General features: G+C 40.5%; 1 protein-coding gene across 4 annotated transcripts in view; it reads left to right on the top strand.

Moving 5' to 3' along the window:
* The window catches only part of LOC121314072 (extended synaptotagmin-2-like), a 61788-nt gene that overhangs the window by 24318 nt on the left and 10379 nt on the right, over nt 1–27091 (top strand). For 2 of the 4 annotated variants that reach the window (XM_041246894.1, XM_041246891.1), the window contains exons 6-14: nt 963–1052; nt 14399–14454; nt 18360–18480; nt 18908–19084; nt 19435–19517; nt 22047–22095; nt 22797–22886; nt 23743–23838; nt 25317–25418. In XM_041246894.1, the coding sequence (XP_041102828.1) occupies nt 963–1052; nt 14399–14454; nt 18360–18480; nt 18908–19084; nt 19435–19517; nt 22047–22095; nt 22797–22886; nt 23743–23838; nt 25317–25418 (864 nt within the window). Of the gene's footprint in view, nt 1–962; nt 1053–14398; nt 14455–18359; nt 18481–18907; nt 19085–19434; nt 19518–22046; nt 22096–22796; nt 22887–23742; nt 23839–25316; nt 25419–26910; nt 26953–27091 lie in introns of all 4 variants that reach the window. The other 2 variants (XM_041246892.1, XM_041246893.1) reach the window with 2 other exon arrangements.

The raw sequence follows: 27091 nt of genomic DNA, 5'->3' as shown, positions 1-27091 counted from the left end.
AAGCAAGATGTTTCAAATATTTTCTTGAATGGAATCAGGGATAGGATTACTGTAACAAAAAGCATGATCAACCCTTCAGTCTAGGGTCTACATGATGATCTGTCTATATACCGCACTTATTGTTCCCAACATTGCTTACCAACAGAAATACACAGCACTCGTGTACATTGAATGATGATTGACTTGCATAACCTCTGTTCACAAAAATACCAATTTTTCTGTTCCACACAGTGGTGGTACTGTATTTAGGTGCGCTGCTGTGTCTCTTGATTGATTGATTTTCTTCTTGTGTGGCTCAACACCATGGGTCTAGCTCTGGTATCCTCTGCACCCTCCCTGGCCACTGACAGATCCACGTCATCCACTTCCTTTGCAGCTTGCACTATAGCATAGTGGGGTTCATATGGGCATGCCTTGTGGAAACTGAAGCATTGGGAGCACAAGAAGATAGCGTTAAACTGAGAACTTTCGGTGGTATTATATCAATGTTTTGATAATGTTAATAGGTAAAAAAAATCCTGTAAATATACTGTATGTTGTCTATTAGAATGTATACATTTTTTTTTCCAAGAGGCCGTTGGGGTCTAACCTTAACCCTTCCTAGTGTCCTTATTAACGTTTCCCATGGCAAATTTGCATGCTTTTCATATGTTTATACTGTACTATGCATTTACAATAGTTTAACAAGGTTTGCTGTGATTTGTTTTAAATGCTTTCCCATACCTCTCTGTGATGTGCAGTGCTTATCTATGCTTTGCCATGCTTTCACTATGCTTTATTATAATTTGCTTGTACTGTGGGGAAGTTTTATAAGAGTGACTCACATCATCTAGAATATATCAACTAAATGTAGTAAACAATTATCAAAAAGTCAATGACTTATCAACAACACATTGGAGGGGACATTGGGAGATCCAGTGCTTGTAGTTAACAGACTATTTTCTTGTCTTTTTTTTTTCCAGCTTAGTGGCACATTGCGGGTCATTTTGGAGCCCCTGATTGGAGACATGCCGATTATTGGAGCCATTTCCCTTTTCTTTCTTAGGAAACCTGTGAGTATACGTTTCACCTCAGCTTTGTTCATGTAAGTGTTTGAAGTTACCGTATTGTTAAAAACACATTATTCTAAACCACCCAAAATAATTATTTTCTGTTTGTAGTTCTTGGATAATTATTGCCGTACATTCCTATGGTTAAGCTAAGTCAAGGTGAACAAGTTTTGCATCAGTTCTCTGACTGTTAGGGCAAAAGAAGGCTGTGTCTTGCTCACATCTGAAGACACTTTGTTACAATATTGTATTTTCCCAGGGTGAAAAACAATGTTTCAATAGAATTCATGCTAATCTGTTAATGGAATCCAAAATGTATGCAGTGGAACAGTTTTCCAGAATGTCAGTGCACATGCAACAGTAATTAGAGTCTAGAACGTCCTTCAGTCTCCTTGCAGTCTCCTTCCAGAGTGTTTCCCCAGTTAGCTTGTGAAGCACAGCCATTGCGTACGCAGTTCACAAGGAAGCTGCTCTCTTCACTGGGGTGTTTATAATCAATTGGAGTACAGGCAGTCCTCTCTGCACAATTGGTTCCTGAAAGTTGCGTTGTAAGTCGAAGCACATTTTCCCATAACAACAATGTTATAAGTTCAGGTTACGTTCCTGACTCTTTGGCCAGGTAATATATTTTTACAAACTTGTCCCGTTATATTGTACTCATGCAAATATTTATTTAACTCTTTACACTTAGCCCGGTGGGTACGTGCGTATTACTCAGGCATCTCTATGGCTTGTTTAAAAGTACAGACTAGGGGTTTTCCAGTGATATATTCATTGTGTGTATGTGGTACTCCTAGCTGGAACTACGATTGTCTGAAGTTAAGCCCCTCATCATGTGAGAGAGTTCACAGCTTAGGCTTCGTTTTGAGTCAGTTGCTCTTATCAGACATTGTTAAGGGCTGTGGCAAAGTGGTTGGTAAGGGGAACAGATGTCGCGGTGATGCGGTGCAGGAGTGATGAACAGACAACAGTGATTCAGTGAAAAAAAAGTGCTTTTATTTGTAATCCAGGTCTGGTGACCATCAAATAATAAATCCCCGGCTATACACAACAATGTAAAGCCCGGGGATAGAAATAACAGGGCATAGTCCCGAACAAAACAAACACACGTCACCAGTCCTGGGTGAGTGCAGACGTGCGTGTGCGGTGGTGAAGACACGGGTAATTTGTGACGGTTGGTGCAGTGGTGATCCGGTTCGTGCTGACCCTCGCGACAGCTCCAGATTTGTGCATTTAGCTGTCTAGTGGTGAAAACACAGACAGTTATTTACACAGACACAAACAACACACAACACTCTTTCTTTTTCTTTTACTGAGAGCTCCTCTCTTGATCCTTCTGTCTCTCCAGAGTTTTACCCAAACAAAGGAAAAGATCAACGTTACCCTGGCCCCTATATGTAATCCCGCATGATATCGAGGTAAACGGTTGCAGCTGCCTCACAGGTCGGGAGGAAGATTCATCACCAGAACTCATCTTTCCGTCACAAGGGCAAATACATTTTAAAAAAGTTACCTTCATACAAAAAAAACAAAAAAACAGAACGCTAGACTGAGTCAGGGTGACCACGACAGGTACTGCGGTTCAGACACAGAGCTGCGCACATGATTCGTGGCTCGTGTCTCGCCGTGTCGTAAATGCCGTATTGATAAGTGTAAAGTCGAAGCAGGGTAATAATGCAAAAGTCGTAAATGCCTTGCGTTGTAAGTTGAAGCATCGTAAGTCGAGGATTGTCTGTATTTCATGTTCTTGTGTTAAGTTTAGTTAACGTTAAGCAGAACATGTAATTTTTATCTCAGTAAGAAATTGATAAGAAGAAACCCCAGAAATGGTTATTTACAGTGAAAATACGTTTAAATGGGTCAATGTATTTAACTACTTTCCAACATGTATTTTAGCTGTATATTTGGTATAACTGAGTCTCTGCTTCATATATACAGTACACACAATTTCACGAAGAGGTCCGTCCCACAAGTGCTGTGGTACTGCAAAACATTATAATTTTACTACCAATGCAAAATGACTAAGTCAGAGATTTCAGTCAATGAATGAATGGAGGGATGTCATGGAAAAACTTGATTTTCATGTTCTTCAGATAATCTCTCTGCGTATAATCAAATACCATTTTCCAATGGTGATAAAAAGCAAAATAAGTTCAATCTTAAACTTCCAGGACCCCATTTAATGAATTATTCAAACCTGAAGATGTTGTTAAAACAGGGCAAGGCAAAGGTTGACATGCAGCTACCCACACCAACAGCAAGGAACGAAACCCACAAGCAGCTGAGAGCCTGAAGCATGCCATACATGGATGCTACTTTAAATCAATATCAGTTCATTTGGGTTAGAAACAAAAATGCTGTCCCTCTTCCTTAGTGATGAGAGCCGGTAGCATTTTGTTTACATTCCCAATATGTTAGTTCAAACATGTCTAATACAAAGTTTAAATTTAAGGAAATTGAACGGAAGCCATCCCTCTTAGTAGAAGTGAACGGGCAAATTACATTTCTCCTTGTCACTTCACAATTAGAAACATTTTAATTTGTTGTGCTTACTAAAGCCATATTAACAACACGTCTATGTGGTGCTTTCGCTTGAGCTCAGGGGCTGTTCTTCACTTTCAGTTGCCAGCCATTGATCAGGTGCCATATTAACAACACGTCTATGTGGTGCTTTCGCTTGAGCTCAGGGGCTGTTCTTCACTTTCAGTTGCTGGCCATTTGATCAGGTTTCCCTTTGATTTGCTTGCAATACACTGCTGTGCACTAGAGATTGTGCTGATGCTTACTAATATAAAGACACATGATCTTGCCTACGTTGCAGATGTCTATGACAGGCAACTAGAATGAAAGAGCTATGACTGTCAACGTATAATAAAAAGATAAGGAGGGTAATAAAATAGAAAGAAAATATCATTGAAAACAGTTTGCTCTTCAAGGTCTGGAGCAGTGAACTGTTCAGTTAAAAGGAACAGAGAAATAAAAAGCTGTCTGTCTGCTCTTTAAACATGTATCAGAACTCCACGAAGCCCTGCAGTGCTGGAATCAAACTGTATCACTGGAGTAATTTCCATGCTGGCCTCCAAGTAATCTCTGTCTGTAACTGCTTTTGTCTCTAATTATGCAGTTTTTGTAATGTGTAATGCCAAAAGTAATGAGCCAATGAACTCTGTGCGACCTTAAATAACTCTGTTTCGTGACCATATAAGGCATGGATCTTGTATGAAAATGATGAGGAAATTAAGTAAGGGCAGTTTGCTATGGTTACGTTTTTTTGTTTAAATTCCATCGGGAACATAGAGGCGGGGGGGGGGGGGGGGGGGGGGGGGGCACCACTTTGCCCGCCTGCTATGCGGTGGTGAGCTGTCCTTTTGGACTTTGGGAACAGCAGAGCTCAAACCACTCACTCCTAACACTGCTCGAGTTCACAAAGCTCTCGTTTCCCTCTCAAGTTTGCACAGTGTCGTTTAATTCACCAAAATAAAACATGCAAGGTATTCAGAGTTTGGGTGTACACTAGGACAGTTTGGGATAGTTCAATTCACTTTGCAATGCATTCTGTTAAGTGTAGTCCTGCTTTGAAAGGTACCTGAGACCGGTAAAACATACCCAAATGCATTGTGTTGTGAGTTGAAAAGCCTGAACTTTCCCAAACTGACCTAGTGTACATTGAGTTATATGGTAACCCTATTTTGAAGTATCAAAAATGTTCAGTGCTTATGTCACCTCTCTGTCCTTGGGTACATTCTACCTCTGTTTTAAGGTGTCCCTGTGTACTATGAAGCAGGTTATCAGGCTGTGAGATACTGGCTTCATTTTTGCCTCATAATGCCACTTCAGTTGCACTGTGCAGCTTTATAAAGGGGGAGTACTTTGTTACACTTACATTTTGTGTGTACAGAAAATCGTGGTGACTAGTATTGCACCTATTGTTCAGATTGAGCTTCACAGAAATCAGGGGCTATCAATCAGGTCAGGGGCATTGGTAGTGATTGGGCTAATTTCATCATTTATCGGTTAATTGCCTTCCCTGCCAAAGCAATTCACAATTCACAATTTGAATGATTAACAAGCAGTCAAGCTCAGGCACAGCTGCATAACAGGTAGAAATCCCACACTCGTGGCTGGGTGTTCGGAGGAGAGAACGTGAGAGAAAGACGGGAGAAAGAAATTCACAGATTAAAGAAAACAATTGCTACTGGAAGGACCAGCACAATATTTGTTTGCTCTATGTTTGTTACAAGTGTTTTGTCTGGTTATTTTGGCCATTTTGCCTTTTGTTTTGGGTCATTTTGTTTTGTGCAAACTGTTTATTTATTATTAAATCAGCACATCAGCGCTTCACTCGTAGTACTGTGTCTATCTCTTCCTGGTCTGACTTCACCACCAAGCCGTCCTGGTCAGTGGGATATGAAAGAGCAAAGTGCAATGAGTGCATGCAATGTTAGACACCCTTTTCAGTATAGATTCACGACAGACAGGTTGATCCAAGGGCTTTATTTTCATGCAAGCGCTCATTTATTGGCACGGAGTGTGCTGCTTTAACATTTCTGCATATTGTGTGTATGTATGCGTTATATAGTGGAGGATGCATTCCTTTAAATGTATTAGAATAACTAAGGAGTACTGTGAAAAACCAAATGCAAATATACTATTTTGCTGTCTGTCAGTTGGCCACTGCATGTAAATGGGCTGTAGTCCCCACTGCACTGTGGTACACTACTATAAGTAGTAGCTGACCATTACTTTCCTGGTAAGGCTCCAAGAAAATGGCAGTGTTTTGAGTTTGCTTTTTTTTTCCATTATTGTATGTATTGTTATATTTTTAAGCTAACCTGAATATAATATAAATTGATCACAGTGGACATTTTTCAAATAAGTAAAGCCTTTAGAAAAGTTGCTTTAACTGTCCAATCCTTGTTGTTGTAACTCAGTGAGACCTTTCTTGGTCTCTCCTTCCCTATTAGTTATGCTTATGACATAACCAAATGTAAACAAGGAATCCCAGCATAGGATGATTTTTATGGCACAAAGGCTTCTTGCTATTCAGCGAACCTCTACCCAATGGAGAATAATGCTACTGTCTCTAGAGTCACATTTTTAATCCTAAACACTAGATCTCTTTATCAGAACCAAAACTGTCAAATTACCAGAATTCAGAATCCAAACAGGAGCCTGAAATGTGGATACAGCTAGCTGTGGCTGTAATTCTCCATGTGTGGAATCCTGAATATACTGTAGGTGGCTACCTCTAATGTATGCTTAAGTGTTCGGTAGATACCTCTAATCAAGCTGAGAATGTATTTCTCACACACTCTTTGCTTTGTCAAGCATACAAAGTCATACAAAGAGTACAAGAGAAAGCACACTCTCAACTTGAACACTTGTAAACACATTGTGTCATTTGCATCTAAAACAGATCAAAAGCTGATATTAACACACTTTTTTTTGTATAGAACCTGTTTAAACGTTTAGAATTCTTCCTCATTATTTGTCATTGACATTGTGAGTGCGAGATCTAGACTGTCGGCAACATAAGTGTAGTTGCTTCTAATAGGTTCCAGTGGGGATATTTTTTATCAGACTGGATTCTTGCTCTTTTTGTGTCAGTCTGACATATTATTATAATAATAATAATAATAATAATAATAATCTTTATTTTTATATAGCGCCTTTCATAGTGGGACACCATCACAAAGCGCTTTACAAGATACAAGACTAGGGTGTGTGAACTATGCATCAGTTGCAGAGTCACTTACAACAACGTCTTACCTGAAAGACAGGTTAAATGACTAGCTCAGGGTCACACAATGAGTCAGTGGCTAAACGGATTTGAACCGGGGATCTCCTGGTTACAAGCCCGTTTCTTTAACCACTGGACCACACAGCCTCCTATAATATATAAACTTCACTTTGAAACCTATTGCAAGTCATTTAATAAAAAATAAGAATACCAAAAGCTAATATAATGGACGTGAAAATTCCATCGGCTGGTTTCAGAGACCCAGATTGACACTAATGTTGGACTACCTTACCTAAATGAATGGAGACTCCTGCAGAAGAAGAGAGCAAAGCGAAGCATGAAAATGTTTAGACGTATTGAAGTCTGTAATCTCTGGCACTTACCTTTCCTATGAGGAATCAGTATTTAGAGGTTGATTTGTTACAGTTGTATATCAGGACATCTAAAGAATAAAAGAGGAGCCTACTTCTGGTGCATTCATTTCTATTTTTGCATCTTACAACCTCTTTCTAATCCATTCAAAACAACCCACCCCCTTAGCTTGCTAAGTTAGCTGACTACTTACAACATGCTTCATAAATACTGGAAATTAAGAACTAGCTTCATATAGAACTATGCAGTTTCTGAACTAGCTGTATAATCTTGATACACATACTGTAGTGGACCAGGATATACAGCAATGTCAAAGCAACTGTGACTATTCTGAAAATCTTGACCCTTTGACATCATTAAATGGGTTTTTGCTGATTCATTTCCTTTTTTGGGCATGGGCGGTGGGAACCTTGCATTGCTTTACTGTTCCCAATCTATACTGTACATGAAATGAACCGTTTTCATGCAAGTATAGAAAAAAGAATGAACCGTGTTCTAGCATTTGTAACTGTAAATAAATACATAAATGTCTTTTAACAGTATCACCTTTAGAAACAATAGTCTTGAGTTGCAAGTAAAAATACACATGTTTTTTAATTGTTACATACCCGGTATTTACTGTATTGTAAATTGGCTTTGTGAGCTATCATTGTTTTCGTCACACACTATTATTCCTATCTGTCATTGCTTTTACAACGGTAACACATTCTAAATGTAAATGAGGATTATTTCTTGATCAAGTGTAGAAAGAATGCTGAATTAGCTTTGTCAAAACATTCATCTGCTGGACTTTTTTTTTCTATTCATATTTTTTGATTGGGTTTTTAAAGTTATTGATGGAAAGTAAAGATGAATACAATTAAGCCATATAGTTTACCACCAAAAAAGGACAAATCCACAGCACCCTTTTCCATGTGACAGCATTGTTTAGTACTTGCTGACCAACTGATTCAGCTTCTGCTGATTAACTTTTAACTGAAGAATGCACTGAAGATCAACGAGAACTGAAAGCACAACAGTTTATATAGTCTTAAGATGACAGTGGCACTGATTTTGCTATGTAATCGGTGTGTGTGTGTGTGTGTGTGTGTGTGTGTGTGTGTATGTATGTATATCCACTGCGGCCAGACGGTTCTTCCTAGTGCTTCCCTCAGCAGCCTATGCACGCCAGCATCTAGTCCTGATCCTTCTGGTGAAGGGAGAGGCAGCTCCTGCTCCTCTCCCCCTAATGGTGATGGAGGCAAAGGCAGCGCCAGCTCCACTCCTTGTGATGGTGGAGGAAGTGATACCAGCAGACATTCATCCTCTGCTGGTGGGGGAAGTGATACCAGCAGGTATTCACCCTCTGCTGGTGGATGGGGACCCAGCAGGCATTCACCCTCTGCTGGTGGATGGGGACCCAGCAGGCATTCACCCTCTGCTGGTGAATGGGGACCCAGCAGGCATTCATCCCCTGCTGGTGGAGATGGCGGAGGCAGAGGCAGGTCCTGCTGCTCTGCTCCTGGCGACGGAAGTAGGAGCGGCGTGTAGTCACCTGGCGACGAAGGTGGGAGAGGCGTGTAGTCACCTGGCGACGGAGGTGGGAGCGGCGTGCAGTCTCCTGGCGGCGGAGGTGGGTGCAGTGTGTAGTCTCCTGGCGGTGGAGGTGGGAGTGGTGTGCAGTCACCTGGCGACGGAGGTGGGAGCGGCGTGCAGTCTCCTGGCGGTGGAGGTGGGAGTGGTGTGCAGTCACCTGGCGACGGAGGTGGGAGCGGCGTGCAGTCTCCTGGCGGTGGAGGTGGGAGTGGTGTGCAGTCACCTGGCGACGGAGGTGGGTGCAGTGTGTAGTCTCCTGGCGGTGGAGGTGGGAGTGGTGTGCAGTCACCTGGCGACGGAGGTGGGAGCGGCGTGCAGTCTCCTGGCGGTGGAGGTGGGAGTGGTGTGCAGTCACCTGGCGACGGAGGTGGGAGCGGCGTGCAGTCTCCTGGCGGTGGAGGTGTGAGCAGCATGTAGTCTCCTGGCGGTGGAGGTCGGTGCGGCGTGTAGTCTACCCTTATTACAGGGGGCTGGTGCAGCTCTCCCTCACTTGCAGGGGACTGGTGCTGCTCTTCCTCAATTGCAGGGGACTGGTGCGGCTCTTCCTTACTGGCAGGGGACTGGTGAGACTCTCCCTCACTGGCAGGGGAAGGTGATGGAGGCAGAGGAAGCACCTGCTCCTCTCCTCCAGGTGGTGATGGTGGGGGATGTGATACCAGCAGGCACTCACTCTCTGTTGGTGGAGATGGTGACAGTAGGCATTCTTCCTCTGTTGGTGGAGATGGGGTCAGCAGGCATTCTTCCTCTGCTGGTGGAGATGGGGTCAGCAGGTATTCTTCCTCTGTTGGTGGTGATGGGGACAGCAGGTATTCTTCCTCTGCTGGTGTAGATGGGGTCAGCAGATATTCTTCTCTGCTGGTGGAAGTGGGAACAGCTCCCTCGGGCTTTGGATTCCCACGGTCCCCCCGTCTGGGCACTGGACTCTCACGGTCCCCCTGCCTGGGCGCTGGAGACCCTGCTGTCAGGGCAGCTGTTCTGTTTATAGCTGCCTCCAGGTAGCAGAGGACCAACTCCACACCTTCCTCCAGGGAGTTTGGGATGTGTTCCCTCTCATACACCTCCCATCGCTCCCTGTCCATCAGCCACAGGACCCAAATGGCTATGGGCATGGACTGGGTGTCCAGCCCAGGATCCAGTCCTTCGGCGTGATGGCGTCTTCTGCCATTGCCCTTCAATACAGATTTTTCCTCTGCAGTACTCCTCTTAGCCTGAGTTTTGGAGGCACTGTTGTCCCGGTTCTGACACCACATGTGACAAAGATGGCTGTAGTGGGGATGTCAGACCAGAAGAAACACACAGTACTGCGAGATGAAATGATAAATGGATGCGCTGCTGCGCGGTTTATTATTATAAAATAAAACAGGACAAAAAACAGGACACGGCACTTGATGCCAAAATAAATAGACAAACAAAACGGACTAACACTTAAACCAACAGTGCACTAACAGACAAACACGATGAGTCAAAACAACGGTTATATATTTACGTTTAGTTATTGTTTTAATTTCTCCTTCTCCACACCCGTTCTCCACTCACCAAACACACAACCCCGAGTAGGGGAAAATATGCTGCTTTTATGCAGCTGTACCGAGATTTGATTGCTAATCAGTCATTCAGTCGCGGTACAACTGCATGTGAATTAATAAAGTGCAATTCCCCGTGCTCACATATTATTACATTTTACCTGCACGTGAAGTGCTGTGCAATCCTCGTGCCTAAATACAAATATACATTTTAAACACTCGTGTTACACAGACCCGTTTATATCCCAAGTACCAATGACTATACACCAACGTTAACACACAAAATACAACACAAAATACACACAGGGGTGGGGCACTTCGCCACAATGTTTCATAAAGCTTCAGAGCCAACTAAAGTGGGCTGTGTTGGGAAAACCTGTTTGTTCCGTTGATTTTGTTGGTCCTGGTAATAATAGAGATGATGTGATTTATACAAAAGGAATGTGAATTCAGTTAGAAAGGGAGCGTTAAGTCATGGAAAAGCCTTCAGCATTGTGTTTTCCAGTAACAATCACATTAGTAATGAACAATGTATTCCATAGTTCCATAGCAAGTAAAAAGTTCATCATTTTTCTAGGCTATATTTTTACATTGTTGTTGGCCTTGAAAGTGCTAATTGGTGTTCTGTACAGTATACCGTTACAATGAATGTGAGTTTTGGCTGCTGCTATATTGAGGTTTCATTAAACGAAATCAAACTTTAGGAGATTTCTCATACAAACTTATTAGGCAGCAAGTCAAAGGGTAATGCATTATTTTGTCTTTTTTTATTTTGTAGCGCTCCTGCCATACCAATTTAGTGACCTATCATTTCAGTTTGCTAGTTCCCAATACTTCAGACTGCTATTAAGTTTACAATGCTGCCCTCAAAATGTCAACCACCATGTTTGCTGATGCTGATGTGCCTCCAGTATTTTCAGTCCAAATGCCTCCTTGATAATGAACGCATTGAACCAGACCAGGAGCTTTGCTTTACTGCATGTGTTATACTTATACATGACATGTACAGTAACTATGGTTACAGTTGCATCTTACTATTTGTGGACAAGCCTTTCTTGGATCAAACCCAGCAACTATACTCTTGTTCTATAATTCTTCATTTGATGTTTTAGCTGATAAACCCAAGCTAGTTTTCCTCAATTGACTGACAGCCAGTAACATGCTGTGACTGCAAGAACACTGCTGAGGTGACATGACCTAGGAAGTGAAACAGTAACAGACTTCCTGAAAGTAAGGCAATCAAAATGAGAACTTGATTTTACCTAGTGTACAGTAGTACCAAAGTTTGGTTTTAAAATGTAAATACATGTTTTCTATGGTGCATGTTGCTTTCCAGACTGCACATCTTAACTAATGTGTTTATCATCTTCTTGTTTAGATTCAGTTTGTTTATTAATTTCTATTACAGTCATCACATCACAGTGACTTGTTAAAAGCACCTCTGTGGCACCTATAAAGCTGGAACACGAGAGCTTAACCATTAACCTGTCCTCCTGCAACGCAGAGGGTTCCTCTGAGTTTTAAAGTCACCAGGATGTGATAACTAAAACAAAATAGATACCCAGTGAGTCTAGGCTACAGTAAGAATATTTATAACAGATATTTCATTTCATGAACCAGTTAGCTTTGGTATTGACTGTCCAGGATAAAGGCAGAGGTCAATTAATACAAGTATTGTTCTGGTTAATTAGTGAGGAGGGGTTAAGTTACAAGTCACATAGAGAATCAGGGGATTAAAAGATCTTCTTGTGTGCCCTAGACACTCTCTTCTAGGAGATCTGTTATGAGATATTCAGACGCTTGTGGACACAGATATGTTTATTCAGTGATGACACACTGTACAAAGCCACACCGCACTAGAGAAATGAGCTGTGAAAATAACTTGTATGTTATTAGGAGAAGCCTTTCCTTGGCTAGGATACAGTCCATACACTATGTGAAAAACAATGTGTTTACTTTATAGAAGAAGTGGAAGCTATTACCTCCAATATTAGGTTCCCTCACCAAAGCATCTCCAACCAGGCGATTTATTATCATGTCTTGCTCTGTAAGGGAAATGCCAGTGGGAATTCAGCCTGTCAAAGTGGATTGTCAACCACGTGTTCTGAAGATTGATGTAACTTATCTGAATTCTGGATCACAGTCCCCCTGCTATAAATCGAGGTCAACACCAAATCTAGCGAGCAGGGACATTTTAATATTTTCAAGCACACAGTACCTGTGTCTCCTGGAGCTTAAAAGATTAAAGCTTATCTGTAAGTAAAAAGCAGCACAACAGTGTGCACTGCATTCCTAATACTACAGTGCCTTAGTGTTTATTTGTGTGTACATTTACATACCGTGATAGTGAGTGTAAATAACCATTGTTATAGGAACTGAAATTAACATGGCATTTATTTCTGAACTCTTTTTTGTAATTAAAACATTTTGTTTGAGAAACCAAAGCATGCCTTCATCTGTTGCAGTTTAGCTGCGAATCATGTTATTTTCAGCCCTGCTATGGACCCGATGGCGTGGCATCACAGGACTCAATGTTCCATGCCTCTGGGCAATTACTTATCCTGCTAGTTATTATTATTTTGATCATGTGAGCATTAGTCATGGTTTGGATGTATGTAGGTTTCACAGTACTTTTGTTAAAGGTATCAATAATTAAACAGTCGTTTGCTTGCAGAAAGTTATTTAAGCTATGAAAGGGAAAATAAATGGTGTGTCAAACAACAAAGGCTTTGCAGTTATCCTTAGTTATGTAGACAAGGGTTTGTATTTAGTGCCTAACAGTAAAACATAAAAGCTCTCACCAATTTTCTAAAAAGTGAATCATCTGGTTCTTTTCCATTGACCTTTACGTGATGGCTGGGTACATTTCATCTCAACAAAAGGCATTATTGTAATACATGTAATAACAATCATAATAAAAGCAACTTTTGGTTTTGAATGTCTTTCTTCCTTTCTTCCTTTCAAAGTATTACATAAACTTGGAAGAAGTCCAGAAGGTTGCTTTTGGGCAGATCTGTATGGTGTGAGATTTTTCATTGCCACCTTGCAGCCCATAAACCTCAAATACCTGGCTGTCAAGCACTTGAGCAATGAGCAGTTCCTCAAACATTAGTTGGAATGTGTGAAAGAAATTTGATGAGACTGGCGTAAGACAATGCACACTCCATTATAATAGCCTTCTTCATGGGGGCCAGTATTGTTGACACAGCAGATCACTGTTTTGGTGGATTTGATAGACACTGTGTAATACTGGTGCCATTTCCATGAAAGCCCTTCTCAAGTCCTGCTGTATACTGTTCTTGATGAAAGGAACTTTAAAAGGAACTATTTATATGACATTGGTATAACAAAACACAATATGAACAAAATATACCGATGGTTATGAGCTGCACCTACATGTTTAACTAGAACTGACCACTATTATTACAGTACTTGCAGGAGGAATAAAGGTGTAGATGACATCCTTTAAAATAGCTCTCACTGAGGGCTGCTTGCGCTATTCCATTACAACTTAAATGTGAATGTGCACTGTACACTTATTTAGGTTAATTACATGCAGTAAAATAGCTTGCCATTTACCATTTAGCCATTTACATCAATATAGTTTAGAGGTTACAGATGGGGCAATGGCTGCATTTCACATAATAAAATGAGAGCATGTGTCAAAGAAAGTGGTGTAGTTGAGCTGGAACGCCGTTCCAGTGCTGTGGTCCAGCTGGAACGCTTGTAATAGGCAAGCTATGTCACATGGCTCGCATCTCCCTCACAATTGTGTGATTCAGTCAGTAGTCCTGTTGATGTAATGAAAAGAGCATTAGGAACTTCTGTTACAAACTAATTTTTAAGAAAGCTAAAAATGCTGACTAAGATGACAGCAACGGTGCATGGACTACGATTATAAAGCTCTGTGAAACTAAGTGAATCATTTCAGGAAGGATGTGGTCAAGTACAGGAGTCTATTCCCTAACACATGTAGCTTTGCTTTCCAGGTCTGATAGATGTAGTTGTTTCAGTTGGTTTAATGCAATGTGATGTTGCAAGGTGTAAGAAATCGAGTATGTGTCATATGCATGTATTTGCTGATGTGAATGAAGATTATTGTCTCTTGTAAAATAACATTATTTTATGTTTTTCTTAAGCTGATGGATATCAACTGGACTGGTATTACAAATATACTGGACATCCCAGGCTTAAAGTAAGTTGAAATGTTTTTCAGTGATCCACCATCTATATTTGTACTCATATATCCATGGTGATGCATGGACAATACTCTAATAAACAATCCTGTGTCTCATTTCAGTCATGTCATGTGTTTATATCCCAAGGTTACATATGGGTCCTATATAACATTTCGAAATATCTATGAGTCTGTGTCGCTGCAACATGTGGATGTGTTCTTGTGCAACATGCATTCCTGTTATTATAAGCTTTTATTTGTAAAAATGAAGCAGTATAATTGAAAGATAACTTCACATGAAAGAACAAGCCAGACGTGCTATATATATATATATATATATATATATATATATATATATATAACATTTTTTATGTTTCTGCAGTGCCAGAGTTGGGTTTCACTTGTGTAAACAAATCCAAAGTTGTAAATGAACTCTCTTGAGTAGTTAAAGTACAGATTTCCTGAAAGGGAATGCATGTGTGTTCCAGATCTTGATGTAAAGGTCGGCCTTGGTTTTTGCATTACCCATTAGATGATTAACAGCAAAAGTTGTTACCATTTAAGAAAGAACATTCTGCCTTGGCTTCAGGACCATCATGAATTAAATATTGCAATAGCTTATTTATGTGTTCCGCCTTCTTCTCCACCAGGGTTTTGTTTTACCTAAGGAAGACCAACCCAATCCTGAAAACTGAACTGATACATTCAGCCCATCACCTCTATCTATATCTATCTATATATATATATCTATATATATATATATATATATATATATATATATATATATATATGTGTGTGTGTGTGTGTGTGTGTGTATATCTATATATATATATATATATATATATATATATATATATATATATATATATATATATGTATGTATGTATATGTATGTATGTATGTATGTATGTATTTATTTATTTTCCTTTGGTACCCCACATTACATGCTGTATGTCTATGACAGGCAACTAGAACTAGAACTCCTAGCTAAAGAGCCTTGACACATTCTTATTAAAACAGAAATGCATTACAAAAAACAAGGAATAGTATTGATGACTATAATAACAAAAAGAGCAGCTTCCTCTTAGTAAATGGTACTATGTGAGGAACTCTGCTCCTAAATTACGTTATCCTTGAGGAATTCAAATGAAAACAAATGCAATATTCTGGTTACAGGAGCCACCCCAGTCAGAGTACAGGCCCCCCCTGTGCAAGCTGTGATAAAGATGTAGCTACAGAGTATACTCCGTTTTCTAAACTGGTTTCAGAGGCTACAGAAGTGAATGTCATTGAAGATGACATGGTGCACTATGAAAGTCACGACTGTCAGTGATGACTTTACAATTACATTTTAGATTCTAGAAAGAACAGGAGAGGTTATCAGGATAATTAGCTCATACATTCAGATGTTGTGCTGGGTCTTTGCTGTTCATACCAAATCCACAAGGAATTCGTTTTTGTGATTTCAGAGAGATCACATTTCAGAGAGAACACATACCAGCACAGCTGTTCTCTCCATGGTCTTGTACTACAGCGCTGCACATGGGTTGTTAAACTAGTTGTGTTTGTTTGCTTATTGATTATAGTTTGTTAGTACTGTTATGTTTTCTTCCTCAAGGTGCCTTTCTTGAGTAGATAATGGGCACACCCATCTGTAGAAATGTAGTCACCCTGGTTATGCGAGTCTGTGCGGAAAGAACAGACTCTGGTTAAAACATATAAAGCTGCATCTACTCCGCCCAATAAAACAGGCCCTGAGACTAATGCAAGGTTGAACAGTCCCTGACACGTGTTTCCTTTGGAATGCAGCCACTTTCATACCCTCTGTGTCACTCTTATGTTTAAAATGGGGCACGTACTGCAAGTCCTATTTTTAAAAGAAATTCTAAATGTGTCCCCATGTGGGGCTCTGTTGGTTAAGAGGCTGCAAGACGGTGCTGCTTTTGACTTTAACCTGAAGTAAAAAAATACAATAACTGAATGTCTTGCGGGGAAGGCTTTAGAAATGAATGACCAAAACTGTAAATAAGGTATGGGTCCAAATGGGGGAGAAAAAGATAATTGCAGTAGGACAAGGAAAAGATTCAACTTCTTTTTTTTTTTTCTCCCAGTACTTGGATAATGTATGTTACTCTCTCTCTTATGATTTATATTGCTTCAATACAGTATTGCAAGGAATTCAGTTTGGCTATATTGGTGGTTGAGAAAAGAAATTCTAACTTTAAACCATTCTATTATAGCTTATTAATAAAATATTAATGAAGAACCAGTGTTCACTGTCCTTTATAGAACAGCAAAGCAGTACTGCCAATCTGTCAAGAGCACGTCTAGATTTGGGGGGGGGGTGGGGGGGTCGGCTGTCTCAATGTTTTGCTGTTATTGTTTTAGTTCGAAACAACACTGCTGTTTCTTCAGTATAGTTTTTAGCCAGGGTGGTGGTTGACTGACGTTTAGTGGCTTGTCTCTTCTTTTATAAGCACCTGTGCTGCCCTCTACTGGCCATTTATAAAACACAACCCAAAACAACCTACTGTCTGTTTACGTTCTCTGAAACAAACAGATTGATGTTTTGTGTTTTCATTCCTTCTTGTTGTTGCTCCTCCGCACACACTGTTTGAGCCAGTATTCCCAAACTTGCAGCACATGTTTCCCTTGGCTCTGTGTCTCCTTCCTCGCCCAACAGAATATGTGCTTTATTCATTGTCATGCAAGTAACGCCTAACCACACCCGTCAATCTGCTTTTGGTGTCTCCTCCCTTGCCCAACAAAAACAAGTGCTATATTCACTGTTATGCAGTCATGCCTAGCCACACCCCTGTCAATTCCTTTCACCCACTACTTCCCAACATCAGAATGAGGCAGCAAGGGCTTTTTGCGTATGCATATTTTGTATGTGGCTTCCACATTCGACTAGAACTCAATCGTTAACCAGCATTTAATGCTTCTCTACATGTAAAGCATACCTTGCCTTTTACAACTGCTGATACTACAAAAACCATGTAATTACTTGGTGTACCCAAAAAAATTTGCATACAGTAGTTGCGTTACCTGAGCTAAATTAAAAGCAAGGTTGAAATATGTGGTTGTTAATGGACACAAAAGGAAGGCCGTGTACAATATTAATCAGACAGATTCAATGAAGCCCCACAGCGTCTGCTGACAAATTGTGCCAGCTGTAAGGACTGAGTTCAGTTTGCATTGTTGCGGTGCCTGCACTGTGCAGCATGTCATTGAGCTGCACAGGGTGCGAATGAGAGCTGCTCTTTGATTTGAAGGAATGACCTCACTCTTAGACCTGCTGCAAGCTCATCATTCAGTCCTTGAAGCCTCTGCTGCTTTCTGTCTGCCAGGTTCTGCTGACAGCAATGCTTTTTATTGTGCAGCCGACCTGGCAACTGTTGATTTTAAATTGTATTCAAGACACATAGACAGAATGTACTGTAACACTTTGTACTTTCATTGTGTGTTTTTTCAAAAGTAAGTAACAAAATAAAATGTAATACAAAGTTTAAAATCCTTTACTTATTTTAAAGAAAAGCAATGATCTTTTCAGAATGATCATACTGTATGAAAGAGATACTGTCATTTTGATACCTGAAGCTGAACATGGTGGTTATTTCTCGCTGTTTCACCAGTAACGACCCCCACTGCCCATTAATCACAGCTGTTTGGAGAATTAATTCTCATTTTGAAAAAAAAGTAAATTGGATCTTCTGCTTAATGATTATAGAATCAGCTGACACCAGATAATCATTCAGTGTGATTACCAGGGCAACAGAGAAAGGAGACTTGTATAGTATTGTGAAATTAGTCAAGAATAGGGGGTATTAAGGGAGACCAGAGTCGTATTGACCTGACATGTACTATGAGATATACCCAGGGCACCTGGACATGAATACAACTGAATCTTCTTCCTTCTACAGTGGCCTGTCAGACACAGTCATTTCAGATATTATCTGTAACTATCTGGTCCTTCCTAACCGGATTACAGTTCCTCTGGTGGGCGATGTTCAACTTGCTCAACTGCGCTTCCCCATGCCAAAGGTATGTATTCAAGATATTGAACATGTTTTCATGCATTTTAGCTTCAGGTCCTTTTAAAAGAAAGTTTGTCTGATACACAGCCAAGAAGCATATGCATTTTACTTGTAGTACTATTGAACAAGAACATTTCCATGACCAATGACACTGTCCATATTGTAAAACTGTTTTAAATTCTGAACATTAATTTAGATCAAATGCTGTACTTACCTGTTTATTTGTAATTCTGCTTCTACAGTAGTTCTGTTTCTTAGAAACGAGCAAGACTATGGAAAATGTCACATATTTGAGTAAGTGTCTGGTGTGAGACACTGTAGCTTGGGCAACTCTGTCTCATTCTACACCCCAGATGCTCATAAGGCTCTGGTAATACTGTATTTTGAGTGTGCGTGGGATTTAAAGGGATCTTACCATCCTCTGTCCTGCTCAGGGGGTCCTACGAATACATATCGTCGAAGCACAAGACCTGATCAGGAAGGACACATTTTTGAAGGGGGTGATCAAAGGGAAGTCGGATCCATATGCTGTGATACAGGTCGGCCGCCACCTCTTCCAGACCAAGACCATCAAAGAAAACCTGAATCCCAAGTGGAAGGAAGTCTTCGAGGTAACCCTGCAGTACTGGGATTTCCTCTGCTGATGCAGATACTTGATAATATCATGACACGAGTCACTTTACATGTAAATGAACTTCCTCTGCACTTCATATATTCTGTATAATGTGTGACAGGGAAATAAATACAGTTCTCTACTATTACAGGTCTCAGAGTATTACAAGTTACATATGTTCACAAAGAGTGTGACATAGTATGCACACTCCACAACACACATGTATGTTCATGTAAATCAGATATTAGCCCAGACACTTCTGTGAGGTGCAGGGACACATGTTGCATGTCTGTGAACGCCCCTTTATCTCTGATTTAGAAACATATTGAATCTCTTGTGTATTTTCAGGCATTGGTGTACGAGAACCCAGGGCAACAACTCGAGGTTGAACTGTTTGACGAAGATCCTGACAAAGATGATTTTCTGGGAAGGTAACTGACAGCAAACAGTTTAGCAGCTACAGAGGCCTGAAGTGTCCATTCCATTGCTGAGAACATGGAGACCAAATTTCAAACCCAGTTTACATAGTATAACAAATCAGGGTCCTGTATATTTTGGTGCAACAGCAACACAGAGCACTGTTTCTCCAATTAGAGACCCAATTGGGTGCCCGCGGGTGGCGCGCAGAAGCGTGTCGTATTCAGGTTGGAATATGACTTTTTTGCGGTTTGGGTGCAGGTCCAAAAATGTTCGGGTCAGCCTCGAGTCTGAATTTGAATCGCCAAAAACTGTAACGCTTTCCTAAATAATGTATTAGATGGTAAATGTATTTCCTGCACCAAAGGACGAGCCGATTAGGGAGCAGTGTTCTCGGTTTGTATTGCTGCTTGTTTGATATGTCGCAAGATCCTTTTACATGCCTGCTTGGAGATTATTAAAAATGCCTGTGGATGAGGTGAAACAAAAGATAGCGCAGGGTTTACATAATGTAGTGGGTACTAGTTCGAGAGGTAAATCAGAAGTGTGGAATTCTTTTGGTATCATAGCGAATGAAAATAATGAACAATGACTGGTTCGTTGCTCATGAAACCTGTCATCAAACTGGTAACACAAAATAAATAGACAGGTATTTTATAGTAAGAAAGTAGAGACAGTTAATACGTTACAATGTTAAAATATATGCAGACGACTAGAGAAAAGCTACCACGCTGTATAGCCTGTTGTATAAACTCGATCCGTGGAGAATGGTAGAGATTTCTGTGTGTGAATGTGAGAGTCAGTCGACGCAGGCAGTAGGTAAAGGACAAACACTTGCGGGTTCGGGTCAGGTTGCAGGTCTTATTAAAGCTAGTAGGGTCATGGGTAAGAAGACGTTGCTGTAGCGGGTTGCAGGTCTTATTAAAGCGGGTCGGGTTGTGGGTAAGAAGACGTTGCTGTAGCGGGTTGCAGGTCTTATTAAAGCGAGTCGGGTCGTGGGTAAGAAGACGTTGCTGTAGCGGGTTGCAGGTCTTATTAAAGCGGGTCGGTCGTGGGTAAGAAGACGTTGCTGTAGCGGGTTGCAGGTCTTATTAAAGCGGGTCGGGTTGTGGGTAAGAAGACGTTGCTGTAGCGGGTTGCAGGTCTTATTAAAGCGGGTCGGGTCGTGGGTAAGAAGACGTTGCTGTAGCGGGTTGCAGGTCTTATTAAAGCGGGTCGGGTCGTGGGTAAGAAGACGTTGCTGTAGCGGGTTGCAGGTCTTATTAAAGCGGGTCGGGTTGTGGGTAAGAAGACGTTGCTGTAGCGGGTTGCAGGTCTTAAAGCGGGTCGGGTTGGGGGTAAGAAGACGTTGCTGTAGCGGGTTGCAGGTCTTATTAAAGCGGGTCGGGTCGTGGGTAAGAAGACGTTGCTGTAGCGGGTTGCAGGTCTTACTAAAGCGAGTCGGGTCGTGGGTAAGAAGACGTTGCTGTAGCGGGTTGCAGGTCTTATTAAAGCAGGTCGGGTTGTGGGTAAGAAGACGTTGCTGTAGCGGGTTGCAGGTCTTACTAAAGCGAGTCGGGTCGTGGGTAAGAAGACGTTGCTGTAGCGGGTTGCAGGTTGCTGTAGCGGGTTGCAGGTCTTATTAAAGCGGGTCGGGTTGTGGGTAAGAAGATGTTGCTGTAGCGGGTTGCAGGTTCGGGTCGGACCTGCACAGGACTCTGAAATCACTGGTGTGATTTTGTGCGGCCCTCAGTAACCAGTAGACCACAGCAGCCCCTGGTGTAATATTACAGTAATACAGTAGTACCACCACTGGCATTGAGCCCAAGTTATAATGAGGTATTGAAAAAACAGTAGTTGAAACTTTGAAATTGTGACGGATGGAAGTTTTACCTGCATGAGACAAGGCATAGTTTCCTCCAGTGCCAGTTTGCCGAAGTGTAATGTGGTTCTTGCTTGTCAATTTATTCTATTGTCAGCTTAGCAATTTCTTTACCCAGCGACCTCCCATTAGAGAAGCCAGGTGACAGGATGTGGGAAATGCAAGAAGTAAAACCAGTAAAATAATGCAAGCAGATGGGAAGTTAACACAGAAGAAGACATGCCCAGTTAGACATGCGTGGATGGTACATCAAATTATAGAACCAGACTTCTCACTGCCTGTTCTAACTGATCCCAAGAACCTTCCTTTTGCAGTTGCTGTTTTTATTAGCTGTGTATTGTAAATTTAGCCAGAATACATCATTAAAATACTGAATGTATTCCCTGTTGATGTACAACAGGCACTTGCAACCTGTACTGGGGAAAATTGAATTACTGGAAGTCACTGCAAAGCCGTGGGATAAAAATAAATTTTAAAGACAAGTTAATCTGTGCTTCCAGCAAAGCTTGCATACGTTTTAATATTCTTTGGTCATTACCAGATACCAGATGGTCATTGCCGGACAAAAACATTATATGCCTTATGTATTCTTTTGTTGCTAATTCGAGTTCACATAGCTGATGATAATTCAATGCCCTTTTCTGTTACCATCACTTTAAGTCTTTACCCTGTTTTATTACAGCCTGATGATTGACCTAGCTGAAGTTTACAAGGAGCAGAGCGTTGACGAGGTAAATCCACTCAATTCGTCACCCATTTTAGTGTTGTATTAACTGCTATTGTAGAAGGGACAATAACCAGTGCAGGTGAACAGCAGGTTTGTAAGGCTCCCCACTGTGTCAACAGCTTGACGTCACTATTAACATTTATGTTCCTGTTTTATAAATTCAGTTTTTTCTTTACTACAAGATGGATCTTTTTGAGCTCGCTGTTTCTGTCTGTTTTTAAATCCAGGACCTCCCTGAAAATGAGACATTGCTCCCAAATCACAGTTTAGAGGATCTTACATTACAGACTTGAAAGGGAATTTTAGATCTTTCAGGGACTAAAAACAGAGCTATTGAACCAATTTGATTCCACTGGTCATTGACTGAGTGGATACAAGGACTTTCTGTATCACGATGTGAACTGGCCAGGTGTTCCTCCCTTCCAGTGTGTTGCACCTTCTATTGTTACACCAGTTCCTTTCTGTCACTCTTTCTGCAATTATGTCCCTTTCCACTGACCTATTCACTATGGTTTTCTGTACTATTAGAATTGTATTGTTCCAAAAATCTCACTTCTGATATCTCTGAAGAATACTCTTTTGATGTCTTAAAAGCTAGTGTTTGTTTATTGTCATTTTAATAAACAACATCAAATTTTCAAATCAATGGGGTTCTCACATTCTTCATTTTGATTGCTGTATCATTTTGAATTGCTCTTATTTTAGTGGTTTGTTTTGGACGAAGTGGTGACTGGAAAGTTACACTTGAAGCTGGAATGGCTGACATTGCTGCCGACTCCTGAGAAGCTGGATCAGGTCGGGGAACTGTACTGCTCTCTTCCTTTATCACTTCACTAACTGAAAGACTACAAAACTCAAGATCAAAATCTAAAATTAATAAATACCATAAAATAGATTTCTTGCATGTCCGTTTGTATACTAATACACACAGTTGTCCCTATAGAATCCTCATTTTGTGCAGGTGATAGATATTTAGGAACCTTAACCCTTTCAGTCCTGAATTATTTTTGTTGAGCTGAAGAGTACACATGAGAACAGGACAAAACATTTATTTTTTACATATATTTCTACACCTCCTCAGACTGGGACCTAGGAGCCCCGTGAGGTTCCAGTGTGATTTCCAACGGCATGTGTTAGTATACAGCGCTAAGATGAGGCATGACCTTGCGGTCTGGCCAGGACTGGAAGGGTTAAACGTTAGAGAAAAGGAGAGCATGACAGAGGTATCCCAAGCGTTATTTATTTTTGTCTACTTTACCTTATATTCGTTGCTCCAATAGCAAAACCTGCAGTACTGTATACTGACTGACCGATCAACAGAACCAAATGAGAGGGAGTGCCACAGAACAGTTGCATGGCATATACTGGCAGTATAGCTCTTTCTGTGCACAGTGTTGAACAATGAATATAATGTGTTCTGTATGTCCCTTGGAAAGATCCTGAAGGGCTACACCTGCATCTGCTATGCTATACAAACATGTACCACACATCAAGTTACACATTGATTTACTACAGAGAAACTGCATCTCCTATTTACAAACAGCTGCTTTTACTGTTGCTGTAGTCCTCAATGTTTGGGACATTGAAAGGACTTCAAAGGGTTAACATGTTGTTGCCTGGCTGTAATGAAATATGTATGTTTACTTTGAAGGTCCTTGCAAGTATTAACGCTGATAAAGGTCAAGCCAACGATGGGCTTTCATCTTCACTGCTCATCATTTATCTCGATTCTGCCAAAAACCTACCAGTAAGTACCCCCCTCATCACCTGTTCCCTTGGCGTTACTTCTACACGTTACTTACCGGACACATTGTAATGCAGTGTACAATGCTATACAGAATGTTTGTAAGCATCCTGGTTTTGTTTTTGATTTTTTAATCATTGCATTTCCATTTCATTACTCTCAATTCTAATTTAGGTGGAGGCGCGTGTGTTTTTCTATAGCATGTGCACTCCTTTCCACTGCTGTTAGTGTTTGACTGTTTTCCCTTTATTAAGCACAGCCAGTAGTAGATGCTCAAGTTCAGGTTACAGAGGAAGCTTTGAAATTCTGTATTAAATATTGTTTTCAAGGCCACTTGGGCGCCTCAGTAGATGGTCAAAAACAATCCTGTTTTTGCATTTCTAAGCATAGAATATTGGAAACATACTTAATCTGTAAAGACTCAATGCATAAAATTCTGATGTGCTTGCTACACAGACTCAGAAAAATACACTGCCCATGTTATGCTATAGGCTCAGCTGTTTCATGAAGCTTCCCCTTTAAAGGGAGAGTACATAATACACATATTTAAGTGTTCAGTGAGATATTTACAGTAATGAGGGAAAAAACTTCAATATATCAAGAAGCATACAGCTATGGCCAAAAGTTTTGCTTTGCCCTATAGAATTAACTAATTTTGCTTCATAAAGTCAAGTGAACCCTACTGAATAATATTACTTTAACATATGAATTACATACCGCTTTGTAGTTTTCAATATACTTAATGAAAAACTGACAAATTAAAAAATGTGACCATTTCGAAATCTAATGAAATATTGTGCGACTATTATGACTTCCAGTAGACTTTGCGATATAATTTTCTAGTTTTTTTGATTACATGATGTTATTTAAAAGGTCTAAATTATGTTCATATAGTTTATTATTATATCTAAATCCTAAAATTCTAGGTGATGCAAAACTGCTGTCCATAGCTGTATATTTTAATAGATTTGTAAAAGAAGACCTGACGGGAGCATGTTCAGGGGTATTTCTATTATGTAATGACGGGGTCAGTATATCGTGGAGTAGAAACCTGGGAGATTAACTTAACGACTTAAGGACTTAATTAAACTTAAGTTTAAGGACATCTTTAACTACCCCCCACATCCGTGTATCATTTCCTTTAACTTTAGGCTGTGTTTGTTAAGTACCGAGTCTATTGTAAGTGGTCATCTTCCTTTATATTTCCTTTCCTTTGTAATGGTCTTCCACTGTTTCCCACAACACTCACACTACTTTCTTCTACCTAAGAGGAGGTTTTCCTGGCTTTCACGCATACTGCATTGTGCAATGAATGGCCCTTACTCATTTTGTTCTAGTGTAAAGATACTTTGCTGTGTCAAAGTGCTTTGTACTTGTGTATTGCATGTGTAGGTAAGGGAATACCATACAGGAAACTACTCATTTTTACTCCACAGTCCCATCATTCTTTGCTCTCTTTTCTCCATTTCCCTCTTCTTAAGAGTGTCTTCGAAGGGAGCTTTGGGTGCGGATACTTGTCAGAGAGGAGAGCTTCTGGCCTAGTCTTTTGTGAAAATACTGCTTCACTCTATAGAGCGATATTTGTGAGTTGTGTAGTATTTTGCATCCGAGTTCTGCCATGGTGTGATCTGGTGTTGCTGCAGCAACCAAAAAACACCACCTTGTGTGCAAGAAAGCATGTTGATTGATGATCGATTTTGTTACCGCATGTTGCTTTTTATTTTTAACTGTTAGTTGTGTAGGATTTAAAAAACGTTTCCAAGTTTTAAGCTACAGATAGTAATACATCCAATTGTAGCTTTAAAAATGAAGAAGTTTTTTTTTTTATTTTTTTTTTGGTAAAGACAGACAGAGAACAGTGGCTAATGGAGATCTCGCACTGATCATTTTGAATACAACAGGAGACAAATTGTTAAGTTTGTTGTGGCTGAGCCTGACTTTGCGGTCAACAGCCTGCTCCTATTACTCTACCAGCGTTACTTGCAACACAGTGTCCGTTTGTCATTCTAAAGCTGCCCACTGTTTTCATCATCACTAACAATTAATCAATGTCCTCGCTCACAAAGTGACTCTTTTAGAAAGCATTGCCCTGTTTCCCGGAGGTTTTTCAAAGCATGGCATGTTGCTTAGTTTGCACTTTTAGAATCAACTATTTCCAAAACAAAGTTTTGTTTTTTTTTTCGTTTTTTTTTTTTCTTTAAGGTCCATGATTAATATACCCAGGACATGGGTATATACAGTAATACACCCTATGAGTGCCAATTGGGGTGAAGGTGGTAAAGTGATATGCTCACTTTACCAAAACCTTGCCCCTTGTGACATGATAGTCGTCCAGGGAACAAGCCAATCCAAAGGGGTGTGCCCTCGCCAGGTCTCCCTTCTGGTACCTGCCTGCTGTCCCATTGGCATCATGTTATTCACTGCTGCCTGATTCATTCCTGCTGCCCTAACTTATTCACATAATGGTACTGTATACCCATGGACACTGTGTCTGTCACCATTTCACATGGGGAGTGGCAAATCTCTTCATAAACTTAACATCGTTCTTTACCACAAAACAGAGGTAGAGTTATTACTGTAGAGTGTCTTCAACATATATACTTACCTGATGAACAGGAAACGAATACATATGCTATACAGTGGGACCTAATCAGTGCACAGTGTGCGGCAGAGAGTAAAGTCCCCCTGCAACAAAGCTCAAATAATTTTTGATTCTTAAAAATGTATTTTTTTACAAAGAATAATAATAGTCAAAAAGAAGGAAAAAACAAATGAGAACATAAATATCCGAGAGTACAACCTAAACTTTTTTTCATTTCCGTGAGTCGCACAGTGACTGGAGAGATAGCTTAACACTTAACAAATGTATTTACTTTTTGCACATTGTATTCATCTGCATTCATTGGATTTCTGCTGTCCTATGGAAAAGGGACTCTTCTAATACTTGTGCTAACTTTGTCATTGGCCCCCTTTGTTTTGTTCTTTGTTGCCTTGCTACTTAGCATGAATTAACCAAGCTTGTTGTTGCATGAGTTAATAACCCATTGTGTGTTCATTCTCTCCTGCCTCTAAAAGAGAGATCCATCAGAAATGAAGAAACATTTGCAAAAGCTGAAGGTAATGTGACCAAGCATGGAAATACAGCAACAAAATCCGCCTGCATTTCCTTCTGATTTTTCTTTAAATTTTTTCCATATCTTTAAAATTTCTTTCCATTTCAAAGATTTTGTGGTTGCTGATAAAAATCTATGAACGC

Source organism: Polyodon spathula, chromosome 4 (genome assembly GCF_017654505.1).
Source record: "Polyodon spathula isolate WHYD16114869_AA chromosome 4, ASM1765450v1, whole genome shotgun sequence".
NCBI lineage: Eukaryota > Metazoa > Chordata > Actinopteri > Acipenseriformes > Polyodontidae > Polyodon > Polyodon spathula.
Note: the sequence above shows the minus strand (reverse complement) of the source record. Positions and strands in the feature narration are given on the sequence as shown.